Source organism: Cherax quadricarinatus, chromosome 55 (assembly GCF_038502225.1).
Source record: "Cherax quadricarinatus isolate ZL_2023a chromosome 55, ASM3850222v1, whole genome shotgun sequence".
NCBI classification, from domain to species: Eukaryota; Metazoa; Arthropoda; class Malacostraca; order Decapoda; family Parastacidae; genus Cherax; species Cherax quadricarinatus.
In genome coordinates, this window is record NC_091346.1 from 22,096,628 (window position 1) to 22,114,298 (window position 17,671).

A 17,671-nucleotide genomic window follows, 5' to 3' on the forward strand; every position below is an offset into this window, starting at 1 on the left:
CACCATCAGAACACCCCATCCACCCTAGCTGGTAGATTGATAATGTTCAGACTGAGTAGTACCCTAGTGTAAATAAGTCATTTTGACTTTTTTGGGGTTCTTTCTTTCAACACACTGGCCGTATCCCACCGAGGCAGGGTGGCCCAAAAGGAAAAACAAAAGTTTCTCCTTTCACATTTAGTAATATATAAAGGAGAAGGGGTTACTAGCCCCTTGCTCCTGGCATTTTAGTTGCCTCTTACAACATGCATAGCTTACGGAGGAAGAATTCTGTTCCACTTCCCCATGGAGATAAGAGGAAATAAACAAGAACAAGAACTAGTAAGAAAATTGAAGAAAACCCAGAGGGGTGTATATATATATGCTTGTACATGTATGTGTAGTGTGACCTAAGTGTAAGTAGAAGTAGCAAGACATACCTGAAACCTTGCATGTTTATGAGACAGAAAAAACACCAGCAATCCTACCATCATGTAAAACAATTACAGGCTTTCATTTTACATTCACTTGGCAGGACGGTAGTACCTCCCTGGGCGGCTGCTGTCTACCAACTTACTACCTAGCTTTTTTTGGGTTATCCTAAATAATTTACACTGTGTATGAAAATTGTACTTATGTGTACCTGTGCCTTAATAAACTTACTAGTCTTAATTTTTTTTTTCAACAAACCGGCCGTATCCCACCAAGGCAGGGTGGCCCAAAAAGAAAAACGAAAGTTTCTCTTTTTAAATTTAGTAATTTACACGGGAGAAGGGGTTACTAGTCCTTGCTCCCGGCATTTTAGTCGCCTTTTACAACACGCATGGCTTATGGAGGAAGAATTCTGTTCCACTTCCCCGTGGAGATAAGAGGAAATAAACAAGAACAAGAACTAGAAAGAAAATAGAAGAAAACCCAGAGGGGTGTATACAGGAAGGCCCCACTTATACGGCGGGTTAGGTTCCAGGCTACCGCCGTAAAGCGGAAATCGCCGTAAAGTGGAACACCCTTTTTTTCCACTTATAAATGCATACAAACACTAGATAACAAGTTTACACTAACATATATTAAGTTAGCAATAGAACCAGGCATCAAAAAACAATAAAAAGGTACAATACACACATAGTGCACTCATTACTTACCTTAAAATATTTATAGTCTTAATCTAGGGTGAGACAAGTAGTATTTATTGTAAGAAATCAAGTGTGGTATGTATTGTAATAGCCTCACCAGGCCACCCCACCCACACATACTATTCTATGATATTTAAGCATCCCAGAGCGATAAAATGTATATACAGTTCACTCATTACTTACCTTAAAATATTTGTAGTCTTAATGTAGGGTCAGGAGTAAGTAAATGAGATAAAACGAATAAATGAGAGAGAGAAAGAATGAGTACATGAGAGGGGGCAGGCGCAGTTATGTAAACAAACCAGGGGAAGGTAAGTTTTGTAAACAAACGAAATGTACACGTCTGGTTTGTGTACAAGTTACATTGTGTACAGGTTGTCTCTACATTGATACGGTAGAATTAATAAAGAAGAACACTCCCATTCTCATGTAACATCATTTTGAGAAGAAATGAAGCTCTGAGTGAAGGCAATGGAAATAAGTCACACTGACTTTTTTGGGTTATCCTAGGTTCTCTACACGTATGTTGTTATGTATGATAATCTATGTAACTGTATTTGTGTATACCTGAATAAACTTACTTACATACATACGAAAGGAATAATTTTCTACAGTTACCCCCAGTAACACATTTACTCTTATGTTAGATTAGAGAAAATGTTATTCTTGCCGTCACTTGTACAAGTTATGTGGCTCCCACATCTTATATTTATGTTTATTTATTCTATTGTGGGGTGTATTTATCATCTTTTTATGTTATGTATCGTGTTTATTATATAATTTTGAAAAAAATATCATGGATGGATTAATGAAAATGTGTATATTACCGTAATATACGACATTTAATGAGACTCAGTATTGTTATTATCACCACTTGTGCAAGTCGTCTGCTACGACATCTCACATTTGTTTATTTATTCTACTGTGGGGTGTATTTATCTTATTTATATGTTATGCATCGTGTTTATTATATAATTTTGAAAAAAATATCATGGATGGATTAATGAAAATGTGTATATTACCGTAATATACGACATTTAATGAGACTCAGTATTGTTATTATCACCACTTGTGCAAGTCGTCTGCTACGACATCTCACATTTGTTTATTTATTCTACTGTGGGGTGTATTTATCTTATTTATATGTTATGCATCGTGTTTATTATATAATTTTGAAAAAAATATCATGGATGGATTAATGAAAATGTGTATATTACCGTAATATACGACATTTAATGAGACTCAGTATTGTTATTATCACCACTTGTGCAAGTCGTCTGCTCACATCTCACATTTGTTTATTTATTCTACTGTGGGGTGTATTTATCTTATTTATATGTTATGCATCGTGTTTATTATATAATTTTGAAAAAAATATCATGGATGGATTAATGAAAATGTGTATATTAACGTAATATACGACATTTAAATGACTCGATGTATGTAAGTTTATTTAGGTACAGGTATACATAAGTATAATTATCAGAGTATATATAAAATATGAAATAACTTTTAAAAACATTTGAAATTTTGGAGTTTCCAGACAAAATGGAGAGACTTAGTGCTTACTGAGCTCATGGAGAATGTAAACAAACAGGGTGGGGCACGGTGACCGTATTAGAAAGTCAGGTGGGGGGAGCCGTATAGTGAGTTTTGGTCATAATTTGAAATGTCCGTATTAGCGGAACGCCGTAAAGCGGAACGCCGTAAAGCGGGGCCCTCCTGTATATATATATATATATGCTTGTACATGTATGTGTAGTGTGACCTAAGTGTAAGTAGAAGTAGCAAGACGTACCTGTAATCTTGCATGTTTATGAGACAGAAAAAAAGGACACCAGCAATCCTACCATCATGTAAAACAAATACAGGCTTTCGTTTTACATTCACTTGGCAGGACGGTAGTACCTCCCTGGATGGTTGCTGTCTACCAACCTACTACCTAGCTTTATTTGGGTTATCCTAAATAATTTACACTGTGTATGAAAATTGTACTTATGTGTACCTGTGCCTAAATAAACTTACTAGTCTTAATATTGATAAAAATTAAAAGGGATGATGCTCTTGATGGAGGACAGTAGATGCATTATTATTGTAATCTTAAAGGATTCTCTAATAGTGGACTTCATTTGTTTGTCTTTACCATGCGTATGCATGTTCTCTTGTCTTCTTTCTTATTATTGTCTTTCAACTCTGCTGTGCTTGTATTGAATAATGACTGACTACACTGCTGTCTGTCTGTCATGTTATGCTCTTTTATTTTTAAGTTAGGAAGCAAAATACCAATTCATTGCTTATCTTTAGTACTAAAAGTAATTCTGCATCTGATTTTTAATCAAGTTTTCCCACGTTCATAACTATCTTGTAAGTACAGGAATGCAGTACATGTAGTCAGGCTCCCAAATTTTTGGGATTTCTAATTCAGAGGATTTCATCAAATATTTTTACTTGGAGGGAGAGAGTATGGAGGAGGTGAATGTATTCAGATATTTAGGAGTGGACGTGTCAGCAGATGGGTCTATGAAGGATGAGGTGAATCACAGAATTGATGAGGGAAAAAGGGTGAGTGGTGCACTTAGGAGTCTGTGGAGACAAGGAACTTTGTCCGTGGAAGCAAAGAGGGGAATGTATGAGAGTATAGTTGTACCAACACTCTTGTATGGGTGTGAAGCATGGGTGATGAATGTTGCAACGAGGAGAAGGCTGGAGGCAGTGGAGATGTCATGTCTGAGGGCAACATGTGGTGTGAATATAATGCAGAGAATTCGTGGTTTGGAAATTAGGAGAAAGTGTGGGATTACCAAAACTATTATCCAGAGTGCTGAGGAGGGGTTGTTGAGGTGGTTTGGACATGTAGAGAGAATGAAACAAAACAGGATGGCATCGAGTGTATAAATCTGTAGTGGAGGGAAGGCGGGGTAGGGGTCCGCCTAGGAAGGGTTGGAGGGAGGGGGGTAAAGGAGGTTTTGTGTGCGAGGGGCTTGGACTTCTGGCAAGCATGCACGAGCGTATTTGATAGGAGTGAATGGAGATAAATGGTTTTTAATACTTGACATGTTGTTGGAGTGTGAGCAAAGTAACATTTATGAAGGGATTCAGGGAAACCGGCAGGCCGGACTTGAGTCCTGGAGATGGGAAGTACAGTGTCTACACTCTGAGGGAGGGGTGTTAATGTTGCTGTTTTATAACTGTAGTGTAAAGCACACCTCTGGCAAGACAGTGATGGAGTGAATGATGGTGAAAGTTTCTCTTTTTCGGGCCACCCTGCCTTGGTGGGAATCAGCTGATGTGTTAATAAAAAAAAAATTACTTATTGGCAACTCATGAATGGATATGATTCTTGGATTTTTCTGGAAAATAAAAATCTGATGGAAAATCAAATTTTATTTTGTATTTAATCTGCATATTATATAGTGTATATACTATTTGACATGGACATTTTTATTAGCAGCTTACTTAACCCCTGCCAGTTTGGGTTTAGACCAGAAAAAAGTACGAATGATGCTATTATATAAATGCTTAACCTAATATATACAGCTCTTGAAAAAATGAATACCCTCTAGGGCTCTTCATTGACGTACGGAAAGCATTTGATATAGTCGACCACAATCTTCTTCACCTAAAACTAAACCATTACGGCATCAGAGGACATTCTCTTGATTACCTAAAATCCTATCTCAATGACAGATACCATCTCAATGACAGAGCCATCTCCACTATCCAGCCTGTAACTGTAGGAGTACCCCAGGATAGTGTCCTAGGCCCACTCCTCTTTCTCATCTACATCAATGATCTTCCCAATGCATCCCAACTCCTTAAACCAGTTCTATTTGCAGATGACACTACTTATGTCTACACCCATTCAAACCCGGCTGTACTTAGAAACTCTGTGACAACGAGCTGTTAAAGATATATAATTGGATGATAACCAACAAACTCACTCTCAACATAGACAAAACATACTTCATGCCGTTTGGCAACAGAGCCTTAAATATCCAACTCAACATATCGATAAATGGTTCCCCTATATGTTAGATTGAGTGGAAACAAGTGGTTTTGTGGATCTGGAGGTGGGAAGTACAGTACCTTTACTATGAAGGATGGGTGGGGATGTTGTTGCTTGGAAGATCACTTAATTGTGATGTCTTTGCAAAATAGCCATTTAATGAATGATGGTCTATATGTCCTTTCTTCTTTTTTGGGGTCACCCTTCCTTGGTGGGAAACAGCTTTTGGACTCAAAAAAAAAAACAAAAAAAAGTAACAGTTTTTAGTTGTAATTTGACTATGTACAAATAAATAATACACTAATATACAATAATATGTAGGCAGTAGGTTGGTAGACTGCAACCATTCGGGGAGGTACTACCATCCTACCAAGTGAGTGTAAAAAGGAAGCCTATATTTGTTTGACATGATGGTAGGATTGCTAGTGTCTTTTTTCTGTCTCATAAGCATGCAAGATTCAGGTACGTCTTGCTACTTCTACTTACACTTAGGTCACACTACACATACATGTTTTTTTTTTTTTTTTTTTTTTTTTTAAACAAGTCGGCCGTCTCCCACCGAGGCAGGGTGACCCAAAAAAGAAAGAAAATCCCCAAAAAGAAAATACTTTCATCATCATTCAACACTTTCACCACACTCGCACATTATCACTGTTTTTGCAGAGGTGCTCAGAATACAACAGTCTAGAAGCATACACATATAAAGATACACAACATATCCCTCCAAACTGCCAATATCCCAAACCCCTCCTTTAAAGTGCAGGCATTGTACTTCCCATTTCCAGGACTCAAGTCCGACTATATGAAAATAACCGGTTTCCCTGAATCCCTTCACTAAATATTACCCTGCTCACACTCCAACAGATCGTCAGGTCCCAAGTACCATTCGTCTCCATTCACTCCTATCTAACAAGCTCACGCACGCTTGCTGGAAGTCCAAGCCCCTCACCCACAAAACCTCCTTTACCCCCTCTCTCCAACCCTTTCGAGGACGACCCCTACCCCGCCTTCCTTCCCCTATAGATTTATATGCTTTCCATGTCATTCTACTTTGATCCATTCTCTCTAAATGACCAAACCACCTCAACAACCCCTCTTCTGCCCTCTGACTAATACTTTTATTAACTCCACACCTTCTCCTAATTTCCACACTCCGAATTTTCTGCATAATATTTACACCACACATTGCCCTTAAACAGGACATCTCCACTGCCTCCAACCGTCTCCTCGCTGCTGCATTTACCACCCAAGCTTCACACCCATATAAGAGTGTTGGTACTACTATACTTTCATACATTCCCTTCTTTGCCTCCATAGATAACGTTTTTTGACTCCACATATACCTCAACGCACCACCCACCTTTTTTCCCTCATCAATTCTATGATTAACCTCATCCTTCATAAATCCATCCGCCGACACGTCAACTCCCAAGTATCTGAAAACATTCACTTCTTCCATACTCCTCCTCCCCAATTTGATATCCAATTTTTCTTTATCTAAATCATTTGACACCCTCATCACCTTACTCTTTTCTATGTTCACTTTCAACTTTCTACCTTTACACACATTCCCAAACTCATCCACTAACCTTTGTAATTTTTCTTTAGAATCTCCCATAAGCACAGTATCATCAGCAAAAAGTAACTGTGTCAATTCCCATTTTGAATTTGATTCCCCATAATTTAATCCCACCCCTCTCCCAAACACCCTAGCATTTACTTCCTTAACAACCCCATCTATAAATATATTAAACAACCATGGTGACATTACACATCCCTGTCTAAGACCTACTTTTACCGGGAAATAGTCTCCCTCTCTTCTACACACCCTAACCTGAGCCTCACTATCCTCATAAAAGCTCTTTACAGCATTTAATAACTTACCACCTATTCCATATACTTGCAACATCTGCCACATTGCTCCTCTATCCACTCTATCATATGCCTTTTCTAAATCCATAAATGCAATAAAAACTTCCCTACCTTTATCTAAATACTGTTCACATATATGCTTCAATGTAAACACTTGATCTACACATCCCCTACCCACTCTGAAACCTCCTTGCTCATCCGCAATCCTACATTCTGTCTTACCTCTAATTCTTTCAATTATAACCCTACCGTACACTTTTCCTGGTATACTCAGTAAGCTTATTCCTCTATAATTTTTACAGTCTCTTTTGTCCCCTTTCCCTTTATATAAAGGGACTATACATGCTCTCCGCCAATCCCTAGGTACCTTCCCCTCTTTCATACATTTATTGAACAAAAGTACCAACCACTCCAACACTATATCCCCCCCTGCTTTTAACATTTCTGTCATGATCCCATCAGTACCAGCTGCTTTACCCCCTTTCATTCTACGTAATGCCTCACGTACCTCCCCCACACTTACATTCCGCTCTTCTTCACTCCTAAAAGATGGTATACCTCCCTGACCAGTGCATGAAATTACCGCCTCCCTTTCTTCCTTAACATTTAAAAGTTCCTCAAAATATTCTCGCCATCTACCTAATACCTCCATCTCCCCATCTACTAACTCCCCTACTCTGTTTTTAACTGACAAATCCATACTTTCCCTAGGCTTTCTTAACTTGTTTAACTCACTCCAAAATTTTTTCTTATTTTCATTAAAATTTCTTGACAGTGCCTCTCCCACTCTTTCATCTGCTCTCCTTTTGCACTCTCTCACCACTCTCTTCACCTTTCTTTTACTCTCCATATACTCTGCTCTTCTTATAACACTTCTGCTTTGTAAAAACCTCTCGTAAGCTACCTTTTTCTCTTTTATCACACCCTTTACTTCATCATTCCACCAATCACTCCTCTTTCCTCCTGCCCCCACCCTCCTATAACCACAAACTTCTGCCCCACATTCTAATACTGCATTTTTAAAACTATTCCAACCCTCTTCAACACCCCCACTACTCATCTTTGCACTAGCCCACCTTTCTGCCAATAGTCGCTTATATCTCGCCCGAACTTCCTCCTCCCTTAGTTTATACACTTTCACCTCCCTCTTACTTGTTGTTTCTACCTTCCTCTTTTCCCATCTACCTCTTACTCTAACTGTAGCTACAACTAAATAATGATCCGATATATCAGTTGCCCCTCTATAAACATGTACATCCTGGAGCCTACCCATCAACCTTTTATCCACCAATACATAATCTAACAAACTACTTTCATTACGTGCTACATCATACCTTGTATATTTATTTATCCTCTTTTTCATAAAATATGTATTACTTATTACCAAATTTCTTTCTACACATAGCTCAATTAAAGGCTCCCTATTTACATTTACCCCTGGCACCCCAAAATTACCTACTACTCCCTCCATAACATTTTTACCCACTTTAGCATTGAAATCCCCAACCACCATTACTCTCACACTTGATTCAAAACTCCCCACGCATTCACTCAACATTTCCCAGAATCTCTCTCTCTCCTCTACACTTCTCTCTTCTCCAGGTGCATACATATACATACACATACATGTACAAGCATATATATACACACCCCTCTGGGTTTTCTTCTACAGTGGACCCCCGCATAACGATGGCATCGCATAGCGATTTTTCCGCATAACGATTACTTTTATCGCAAAATTTTTGCCCCGCATACCGATTAAAAACCCGCATACCGATTTTCGTCCGAGACGCGTCCAATGTGCCCTCAGCCAGCCTCACATGTGCCGCTCCGTCCCATTGTTTACCAGCCAGCCTCCGCGGTAACATCCAAGCATACACTCGGAATATTTCGTATTATTACAGTATTTTCGGTGCTGTTTCTGGAAAATAAGTGACCATGGGCCCCAAGAAAGCTTCTAGTGCCAACCCTGTGGTAAAAAGGGTGAGAATTAGTATGGAAATTAAGAAAGATTTTGAAGGGTTTGGGGCTAACCCTGAGAAGCCTATGCCAGTTGTGGAATCCATTGTGCCTACTTCAAAGATTAAGGAAATGTGTGCACAGTGGGTTGAACTGCAAACCTTTATAGATGAAAATCACCCTGACACAGCTGTTGCAAGCCGTGCTGGTGACTATTTCAATGACAATGTTGTGGCCCATTTTAGACAAATCGTAAAGGAACGGGAGGTACAGAGCTCTATGGACAGATTTGTTGTGCGACAGAGGTCCAGTGACTCTCAAGCTGGTCCTAGTGGCATTAAAAGAAGAAGGGAAGTAACCCCGGAAAAGGACTTGCTACCTCAAGTCGTAATGGAAGGGGATTCCCCTTCTAAACAGTAAGAAGATAATGCTCTCCCCTCCTCCCATCCCATCAATCATCACTAGATCTTCAATAAAAGTAAGTGTCATTTAATTGTGCATGCCTTTTTCAGTTTGTGTGTATTAAAATTAACATTTCATGTGGTAAAAAAAAATTTTTTTCATACTTTTGGGCGTCTTGCACGGATTAATTTGATTTCCATTATTTCTTATGGGGAAAATTCATTCGCATAACGATTATTTCGCATAACGATGAGCCCTCTTGCACGGATTAAAATCGTTAACCGGGGGTCCACTGTATTTTCTTTTTAGTTCTTATTCTTGTTTATTTCCTCTTACCTCCATGGGGAAGTGGAACAGAATTCTTCCTCAGTAAGCCATGTGTGTTGTAAGAGGCAACTAAAATGCTGGGAGCAAGGGGCTAGTAACCCCTTCTCCTGTATATATTACTAAATGTAAAAGGAGAAACTTTTGTTTTTCCTTTTGGGCCACCCCGCCTTGGTGGGATATGGCTGGTGTGTTGAAAGAAGAAGCATGCAAGATTTCAGGTACGTCTTGCTACTTCTACTTACACTTAGGTCACACTACACATACATGTACACATTTATGTATGCACACACATATGAGTTTTCTTTGATCATATCTTAATAGTTCTTGTTCTTAGTGCTTTTCATTTCATATCCATGGGGAAATGCAATAAGAATCTTTCCTCCGTAAGCCATGCATGTTGTAGAAGTCAACTAAAATGTTGAGAACAATAGGCTAGTAAACCCTTTTCCCGTATAGCTTACTATAAAGAAAAAGAAGAAAACCATTTAATATACGAGCTGTTGGAGTGTGAACAGGGTAATATTTAGTGAAGGGATTCAGGGAAACCAGTTATTATAGATTTAGCCGGACTTGAGTCCTAGAAATGGGAAGTAAAATGCCTGCACTTTAAAGGAGGGGTCTGGGATATTGACAGTTTGGAGGGACTTCTAAACTGTCATATATGAGTGCCTCTGCAAAGACAGTGATTATGTATGAGTGAGGTGAAAGTGCTGAATGATGATGAAAGTATTTTCTTTTGGGGGATTTTCTTTCTTTTTTGGGTCACCCTGCCTCGGTGGGAGACGGCCGACTTGTTGAAAAAAAAAAAATACAGTACAGTACATAAATAGTTCACATGAATGCAAATACAGTATAATATAGGAACAGGCAATTTAAATACAAATTTAGCAACAGGCAATTAAAAAAGCAACTATAATTTACTTTGCTTTAAAAACATCACCTGACACACATGTGATAGGCTTGAGAGTGACCTACAAAACACCGGGTGACTGTGCAGTGGGTAATCTTCCCTTTGCGCCAGCTTGGACCTACTGAATGAGGCCATATTTTTAATGATGGAGTTTCGTTTCTAAGACCACACTGGTAAACAAATTCATCGCAAAGTGAGGAGCATACTATAATGGTAATGGGTTTGTGCCAACTGTCTTTGATATTGTTTTAATGTCACCTTTGCATCATTTATAACATTTCTGGTATATTTTTAAATGTTTATACAGTAGTGTACAATATATTGTAATAAACAGAATAAAGAAAATCAGCACTTAGGTATGCATTCTGGTCAGAGAGCCCGTAGTAAGTCCAAGCCATCGGTAAAAAAGTATGTCACTAAGTGAGGAGAGGCTGTAATTACAGTATTTTTTGGGAAGGTAAATATGGAAAAGCCCGTAATTACATTCAGCATTTTGGACAGATTGAACTGGGAGTACAGTGGACCCCCGCATAACGATTACCTCCGAATGCGACCAATTATGTAAGTGTATTTATGTAAGTGCGTTTGTATGTGTATGTTTGGGGGTCTGAAATGGACTAATCTACTTCACAATATTTCTTATGGGAACAAATTCGGTCAGTACTGGCACCTGAATATACTTCTGGAGTGAAAAAATATCGTTAACCGGGGGTCCACTGTACAACTAATAATAAAATTGTATGTTTGAATACTGTAGCCAATACAGCAACCAGGGTTATTCATTACATTGCTATTCAGTGTTACTCAATGCAGCATTATTCAATACAGCAACCAATTTTTTTTTTTTTTTTCAACAAATCTGCCATCTCCCACCGAGGCAGGGTGACCCAAAAAGAAAGAAAATCCCCAAAAAGAAAATACTTTCATCATCATTCAACACTTTCACCTCACTCACACATAATCACTGTCTTTACAGAGGCGCTCAGATACGACAGTTTAGAAGTCCCTCCAAACTGTCAATATCCCAAACCCCTCCTTTAAAGTACAGGCATTGTACTTCCCATTTCCAGGACTCAAGTCTGCCTAACCGGTTTTCCTAAATCCTTTCACTAAATATTACCCTGCTCACACTCCAGCAGCTCGTCAGGTCCCAAAAACCATTCGTCTCCATTCACTTCTATCTAACACGCTCACACACTCTCCTCCAATCTTTTCAAGGACGACCTCTACCCCTCCTCCCTTCCCATACAGATTTATACGCTCTCCAAGTCATTCTACTTTGATCCATTCTCTAAATGACCAAACCACCTCAACAACCCCTATTCAGCCCTCTGACTAATACTTTTAGTAACTCCACACCTCCTCCTAATTTCTACAATTTAAATTCTCTGCATAATATTTACACCACACATTGACCTTAGACAAGACATCTCCACTGCCTCCAACCGCTTCCTCGCTGCAGCATTTACAACCCAAGCTTCACACCCATATAAGAGTGTTGGTACCACTATACTGTCATATCTTCCCTTCTTTGCAACCAGTGTCATTTGTGCTAAAACAATGTATTCTTGTATGTACTTATACAGTACTCCACATCATTTCACCAAATATCCACACTAAGGAGAAGAACCATTGTTGTGAGTTGACGGTAATCCAGCTTGGACCGAAATGTCATCATAGGGTTACTGCCCTAAGTGCGGGTTTTTGGTGAATTGTTCCAGCCGTGACATTGTGACTTGTTATTCTACTCTGCATCAATTTTTTAATGTGATTGCAATAACCATAAACCTTTTTCTTCACTCAGGAGAGTCTACTAATATCATCAATACAGTCTGAGGAAGAAAGTGAAAAAATAGCAGAAGACTTCTTACAAAAACACATTGATGTTGAATCATTTTTGGGTAGCTATTTGGAAAAGAGAATAGTAAGTACACTACAGTGCTTCAATTATCTGTTATTCAGTATATACAGCCTCTCCTCACTTAGCAACGGAGTTCCGTTACTAAGACTACATCATTAAATGAATTTGTCGCTAAGTGAGGAGCATACTATAATGGTAGAGAGTTTATGTCAGCCATCTTTGATATTGTTTTAATGTCACCTTTGCACCATTTATAACATTTCTGGTATATTTTTAAATGTTTATTAAGTAGTGTTCTGTATATTGACATAAACAGAGTAGAGGAAATCAGCTCTAATATACATTATTTAGGTATGAATACTGGTCAGAGAGCCTGTCATAAGTCCGAGGCATCAGTAAACGAGTACGTCGCTAAGTGAGGAGAGGCTGTATATAAAAAATGGATTAAAGAAATTACAAGGTGGGGTGGCCAAAGGTATAATTCATGGGTCTCGGGGAAAATTGTTGAGGTGGTATGGTTATGTAGAGAGGATGGACAGGAATAGTTTGATCAAGATGGTGTAGAAATGTAGGGTTGAAGGTAGGAAGGGGAGAGGTCCCAAGAATGATAGGAGGGAAGGGAGTATATTGAAGCTTTGAGTTTGAGAGGTTAGAGCATTCAACTGGCTTGCACGAGTATGTTAGGTGTGAATGGAGACTTAAGTGGTTTTTTAATGGACATGCTGTTGGAGTGTGAGCATGGTAACTTCTATGAAGGGATTCAGGGAGGTTGGTTAGCCAGACTCAAGTCCTGGAGGTGGGAAAGGCAGTGCCTGCACTTTGAAGGTGGGGTGGGGACTTCGCAGTTGGAGGGGTAATCTGTGGGAGACTGCCATTGAGTTAAAATACATGTATAAGTGACCAACATTCAGAAGTACAAAAATAATGCTGTTTCTGGTCTGCTAGAGAGAATGCTGACCAGGGTCTAAAGTTGTTTGAAAATTTTAGTATTCTTTAATTTTGAATGTAGGTTACTCTAATGTATCACTCATATGGTCAGTGTTAGGTTCACTCAATGTATACATAACATTGAGATTACCTTCTGAATGCAACATCATTACTCATCCTTCGGAGTGTAGGTAAAGCCCTTTCCCATCTCCAGGACTCAAGCCCGGTTAACTGGTTTTCCCTGAAACACTTCATAAATTTACCTTTACATGTATGTGTAATCTGCAGTTGAATATTTTTTTTTTTTTTTTTTTTTTTTTTGCAGCTTTATTTTTCTGCTAGGGTTTTAGCATTTTCCAAGGACCAAACTGAAGTTTCTGATTATCTGAGCAATCTGGTGAGTTTCTAGTACTGTACTCCGTTACAGGAATAAGATCTTTTAACCCTTTGACTGTTTACGTCGTATATATACGTCTTACGCGCCACCGTTTCTGAGGTATTTATACATGTAAATTCTAGCGGCTTCAAATCGAGCGGGAGAAAGCTGGTAGGCTTACATGAGAGAGAATGGGTCTGAGTGGTGGGTGTGCACCCTGTGAAAAAAATCTGAGGCTCAGTGGTGCATTTTGGTTAACGCCATCTTGGTAGTCCATTTTCACCATGCCTCGCAGTAAGAAGTACTTCACTCCTTGGCGGATTGGAGGTCTTTTGTTGCCAAGTGATAGCTCTAACAGCGATGAAAGTGTCAATGAAAGTGAATTCCATGGTTTTCAAGCGGGCGAGACTGAAAAAAGTTCCCAGGATAACGTAATTAGTGATGAAAACCCAGATGACCCACGACCTTCCACCTCTGGTGCTGTGCCGGCTCAGTCACATTCACGTTCACGTTCACCTTTACCAGGACGAAAGAGGAAACTATTTGCCCGTGTACAAGACTCAGATGTGAACAGTGAAAGTGATAGTGATAGTTATTTCAGAGTTATTGAAAGCAGTTCTAGTTGTGACAGTGAGGGTGAATATTCCCCAGTAAAGCGACAGTATATACGACGTAGCATGCTGTCTGGTAGTGTTTCATATGCTGTTCCAAGGGGAAGGAGTAAATCTCGGAGCACATCCCGTGGCCCTACACCACGACCTAATAGTGAAGATGACGATATTGTTATGATGGGTATGAATGATGTGAGTGAGGCAGCAGGTGGTGGTGGTGATAGTGATGGTGGCATGAGTCATGTGGCACTGGCAGCGGGCCACGCTACTACCCACGTTGCTGACTCTGCACAACCAGCCTCATCCAACCCCACACTCCCACAACCTGCACAACCACGTTTCAATATCCAGAACCCGCCAGCAGACCATATTTGGGATTAGCAGCAAGGTGACGAGTTTGTTCCCAGTCCCCATGACTTTGATGAAACGCAAAGTGGAATACAGCCATCGTGTACACTTGGGAACAATGCTACTGAACTGGAATGCTTTCAGTTATTCTTCGATAAACCCCTGATGGACATTATTGTCAGGGAAGCCAACACATACTGTGAGTACACCATGGCAAATACAATTCTCTCACCAAGATCACAACTACACCAGTGGAAGGACACAACTGTGGCAGAGATGTACCTGTTTTTTGCCACAATAATGCTTATGCCACATGTGTATAAGCACACTGTCACCACATACTAGGCAACAGAACGCCTGTTTTCAACCCCAGGTTTTAGTGACATCATCGGTGTGAATCGTTTCTTAATACTGTTACGTATATTACACTTTTCAGACAAAACAAGGCCTGACAGAAGCGACAGGTTATATAAGATCAGAAATGTGTTTATGTACCTGAAACAAAAGTGTTGTATGTATTTTTATCCCTTCAGGAAGCTTGTTATTGACGAGTCTTTGATTTTATTCAAAGGAAGACTCTCATTCAGACAATACATACCAAGCAATAGGAAACACTTTGGTATAAAGTTATTTGTACTGTGTGATTGCAAAAGTGGTCTTGTTTTGGATATCATTGTGTACACAGGCAGTAATACATTGAGAGATACCAGGAAGGTATTGGGTATCTCTGGTGATGTGGTTCGAACAATGATGGCACCATATCGTGGTAAGGGAGATATGTTATTTACTGATACAGGTCCTCCATCACAAATCCGGCATCATTGGGACCTGTAGTGTGCCGGATTACTGAGTTTGCCGAATTACAGAGTGGTTAAGTTAGAGTACACTTAAATTAACCAAATTGACTTACACAGTTCATTGAACATCGGCAAAAATTGAACATTTCCGCTACTTTGAGCTCAATTTCAAGCTACTTTTCGTCATGAAAGCAATCAAAATCATGTCTATTTCTGTAATATATCTTCCATTATTTCAAATGAGTCCAAAAAATGAGAATACAACCATAAAAACCATATGAAAATATACTGCAAAGAGGCGGCTAATGGCTGAGAAGTGAACTCCCTTATTTATCGTCCGTCATTTTTATTTTTGTTGTACATTAAGAAACATCTTTCCATCATACATTGCCCAAGTTTCAATGAGATAGCCCAACAAACAACCGAGAAAAAAAAAATATTTACCAAAAATTATATATGGCAAGCCCAAGCCAGGTACTGGAAATAAGTCACTTTGTCTGACTTTTCTGGGTTATCCCAGGTTCTCTATACATATGCTGCTATGTATGATAATCAATGTAACTGTTTTTGTGTATAACTGAATAAACTTATTTACTTCTAGTCTGTCAACTGAGTACAAGAAATCGCCCATTCACTTATTTCAACTACCCAATAAAGTGGTCAGAAATTGGCAATTTGGCCGATTTCACACAAATTTCAACAGATGCCAATTTCAAAATAGTGTCCAGAATAAACAATGTAGACATTCCTGGCACTAAAATAACATTTTCTCTGTTCATTAGTCACAGCTACAGGCCCCTCTTATATTACTCTTGCTTACCATTTGGAATTTTTATTCACAAAAAAAAAAAAAAAAAAAGATTTACTGTTATGCAGACTACTGCATTATTGTAATAATTGTATAAATAATGTCAATCCATTCTTGACTCCATATTGGAATTTGGACTGGCAGGCGGACAGGTATTGAACGGTGACGTCATTTGTTTACTCTTGAGCTTCGCTAAAGAATAGAACATTTTTGCTACTGTGAGCGCAATTTCATGGTACTTTTCGTCATGAAAGCAATCAAAATCGTATCTATTTCTGTAATATATCTTTCATTCTATCAGATGAGACCGAAAAAATGAGAATATAACCATAACAACCATACAAAAATATACCGCTAAGCGGCTGCTAATGGCTGAGAAGTGAACTCCGCTATTTATGGTCTGATTTCTTTCATTTTTGGTGTACATTGCCCAAGTTTGAATAAGATAACCCAACAAACAACTGAGAAAATAATAATAATATAATAATAATAATAATAATAATATCTTTATTTACTACACGTACATGTACAAGGTATACAGGCCTAGCTGACATCAGTAAGTAAGTAAGTTTATTCAGGTATACACAAATACAGTTACATAGAATTATCATACATAGCAGCATATGTGTAGAGAACCTAGGATAACCCAAAAAAGTCAGACACAGTGACTGATTTCCATTGGGGTCCTTTTACCTTATTATTATAATATAAATGTGTGAATATAATGCAGAGAATTTGTAGTTTAGAAGTTAGGAGGAGGTGCGGGATTACCAAAACTGTTGTCCAGAGGGCTGAGGAAGGGTTGTTGAGGTGGTTCGGACATGTAGAGAGAATGGAGCGAAACAGAATGACTTCAAGAGTGTATCAGTCTGTAGTGGAAGGAAGGCGGGGTAGGGGTCAGCCTAGAAAAGGTTGGAGGGAGGGGGTAAAGGAGGTTTTGTGTGCGAGGGGCTTGGACTTCCAGCGGGCATGCATGAGCGTGTTTGATAGGAGTGAATGGAGACAAATGGTTTTTAATACATGACGTGCTGTTGGAGTGTGAGCAAAGTAACATTTATGAAGGGATTCAGGGAAACTGGCAGGCCGGACTTGAGTCCTGGAGATGGGAAGTACAGTGCCTGCTCTCTGAAGGAGGGGTGTTAATGTTGCAAGGGTGTAAAGCACCCTTCTGGCAAGACAGTGATGGAGTGAATGATGGTGAAAGTTTTTCTTTTTCGAGCCACCCTGCCTTGGTGGGAATCGGCCAGTGTGTTAATAAAAAAAAAATGTTATAATATTTTCTTATTATTCTATAATGAAGATAACACATTATCATACTAAAAAGACTATCTACTACACGAGGGTCATTAACCCTT

At 39.1% G+C, this 17,671-nt stretch overlaps 1 protein-coding gene across 3 annotated transcripts in view; it reads left to right on the forward strand.

Annotated features, from left to right (window-relative positions):
• Window positions 1-17,671, forward strand: part of LOC128698954 (vacuolar protein sorting-associated protein 37A) — an 87,071-nt gene that overhangs the window by 50,619 nt on the left and 18,781 nt on the right. For all 3 annotated transcript variants that reach the window (XM_070096927.1, XM_070096926.1, XM_070096929.1), the window contains exon 5: window positions 12,393-12,512. In XM_070096927.1, the coding sequence (XP_069953028.1) occupies window positions 12,393-12,512 (120 nt within the window). The remainder of the gene's footprint in view (window positions 1-12,392; window positions 12,513-17,671) is intronic.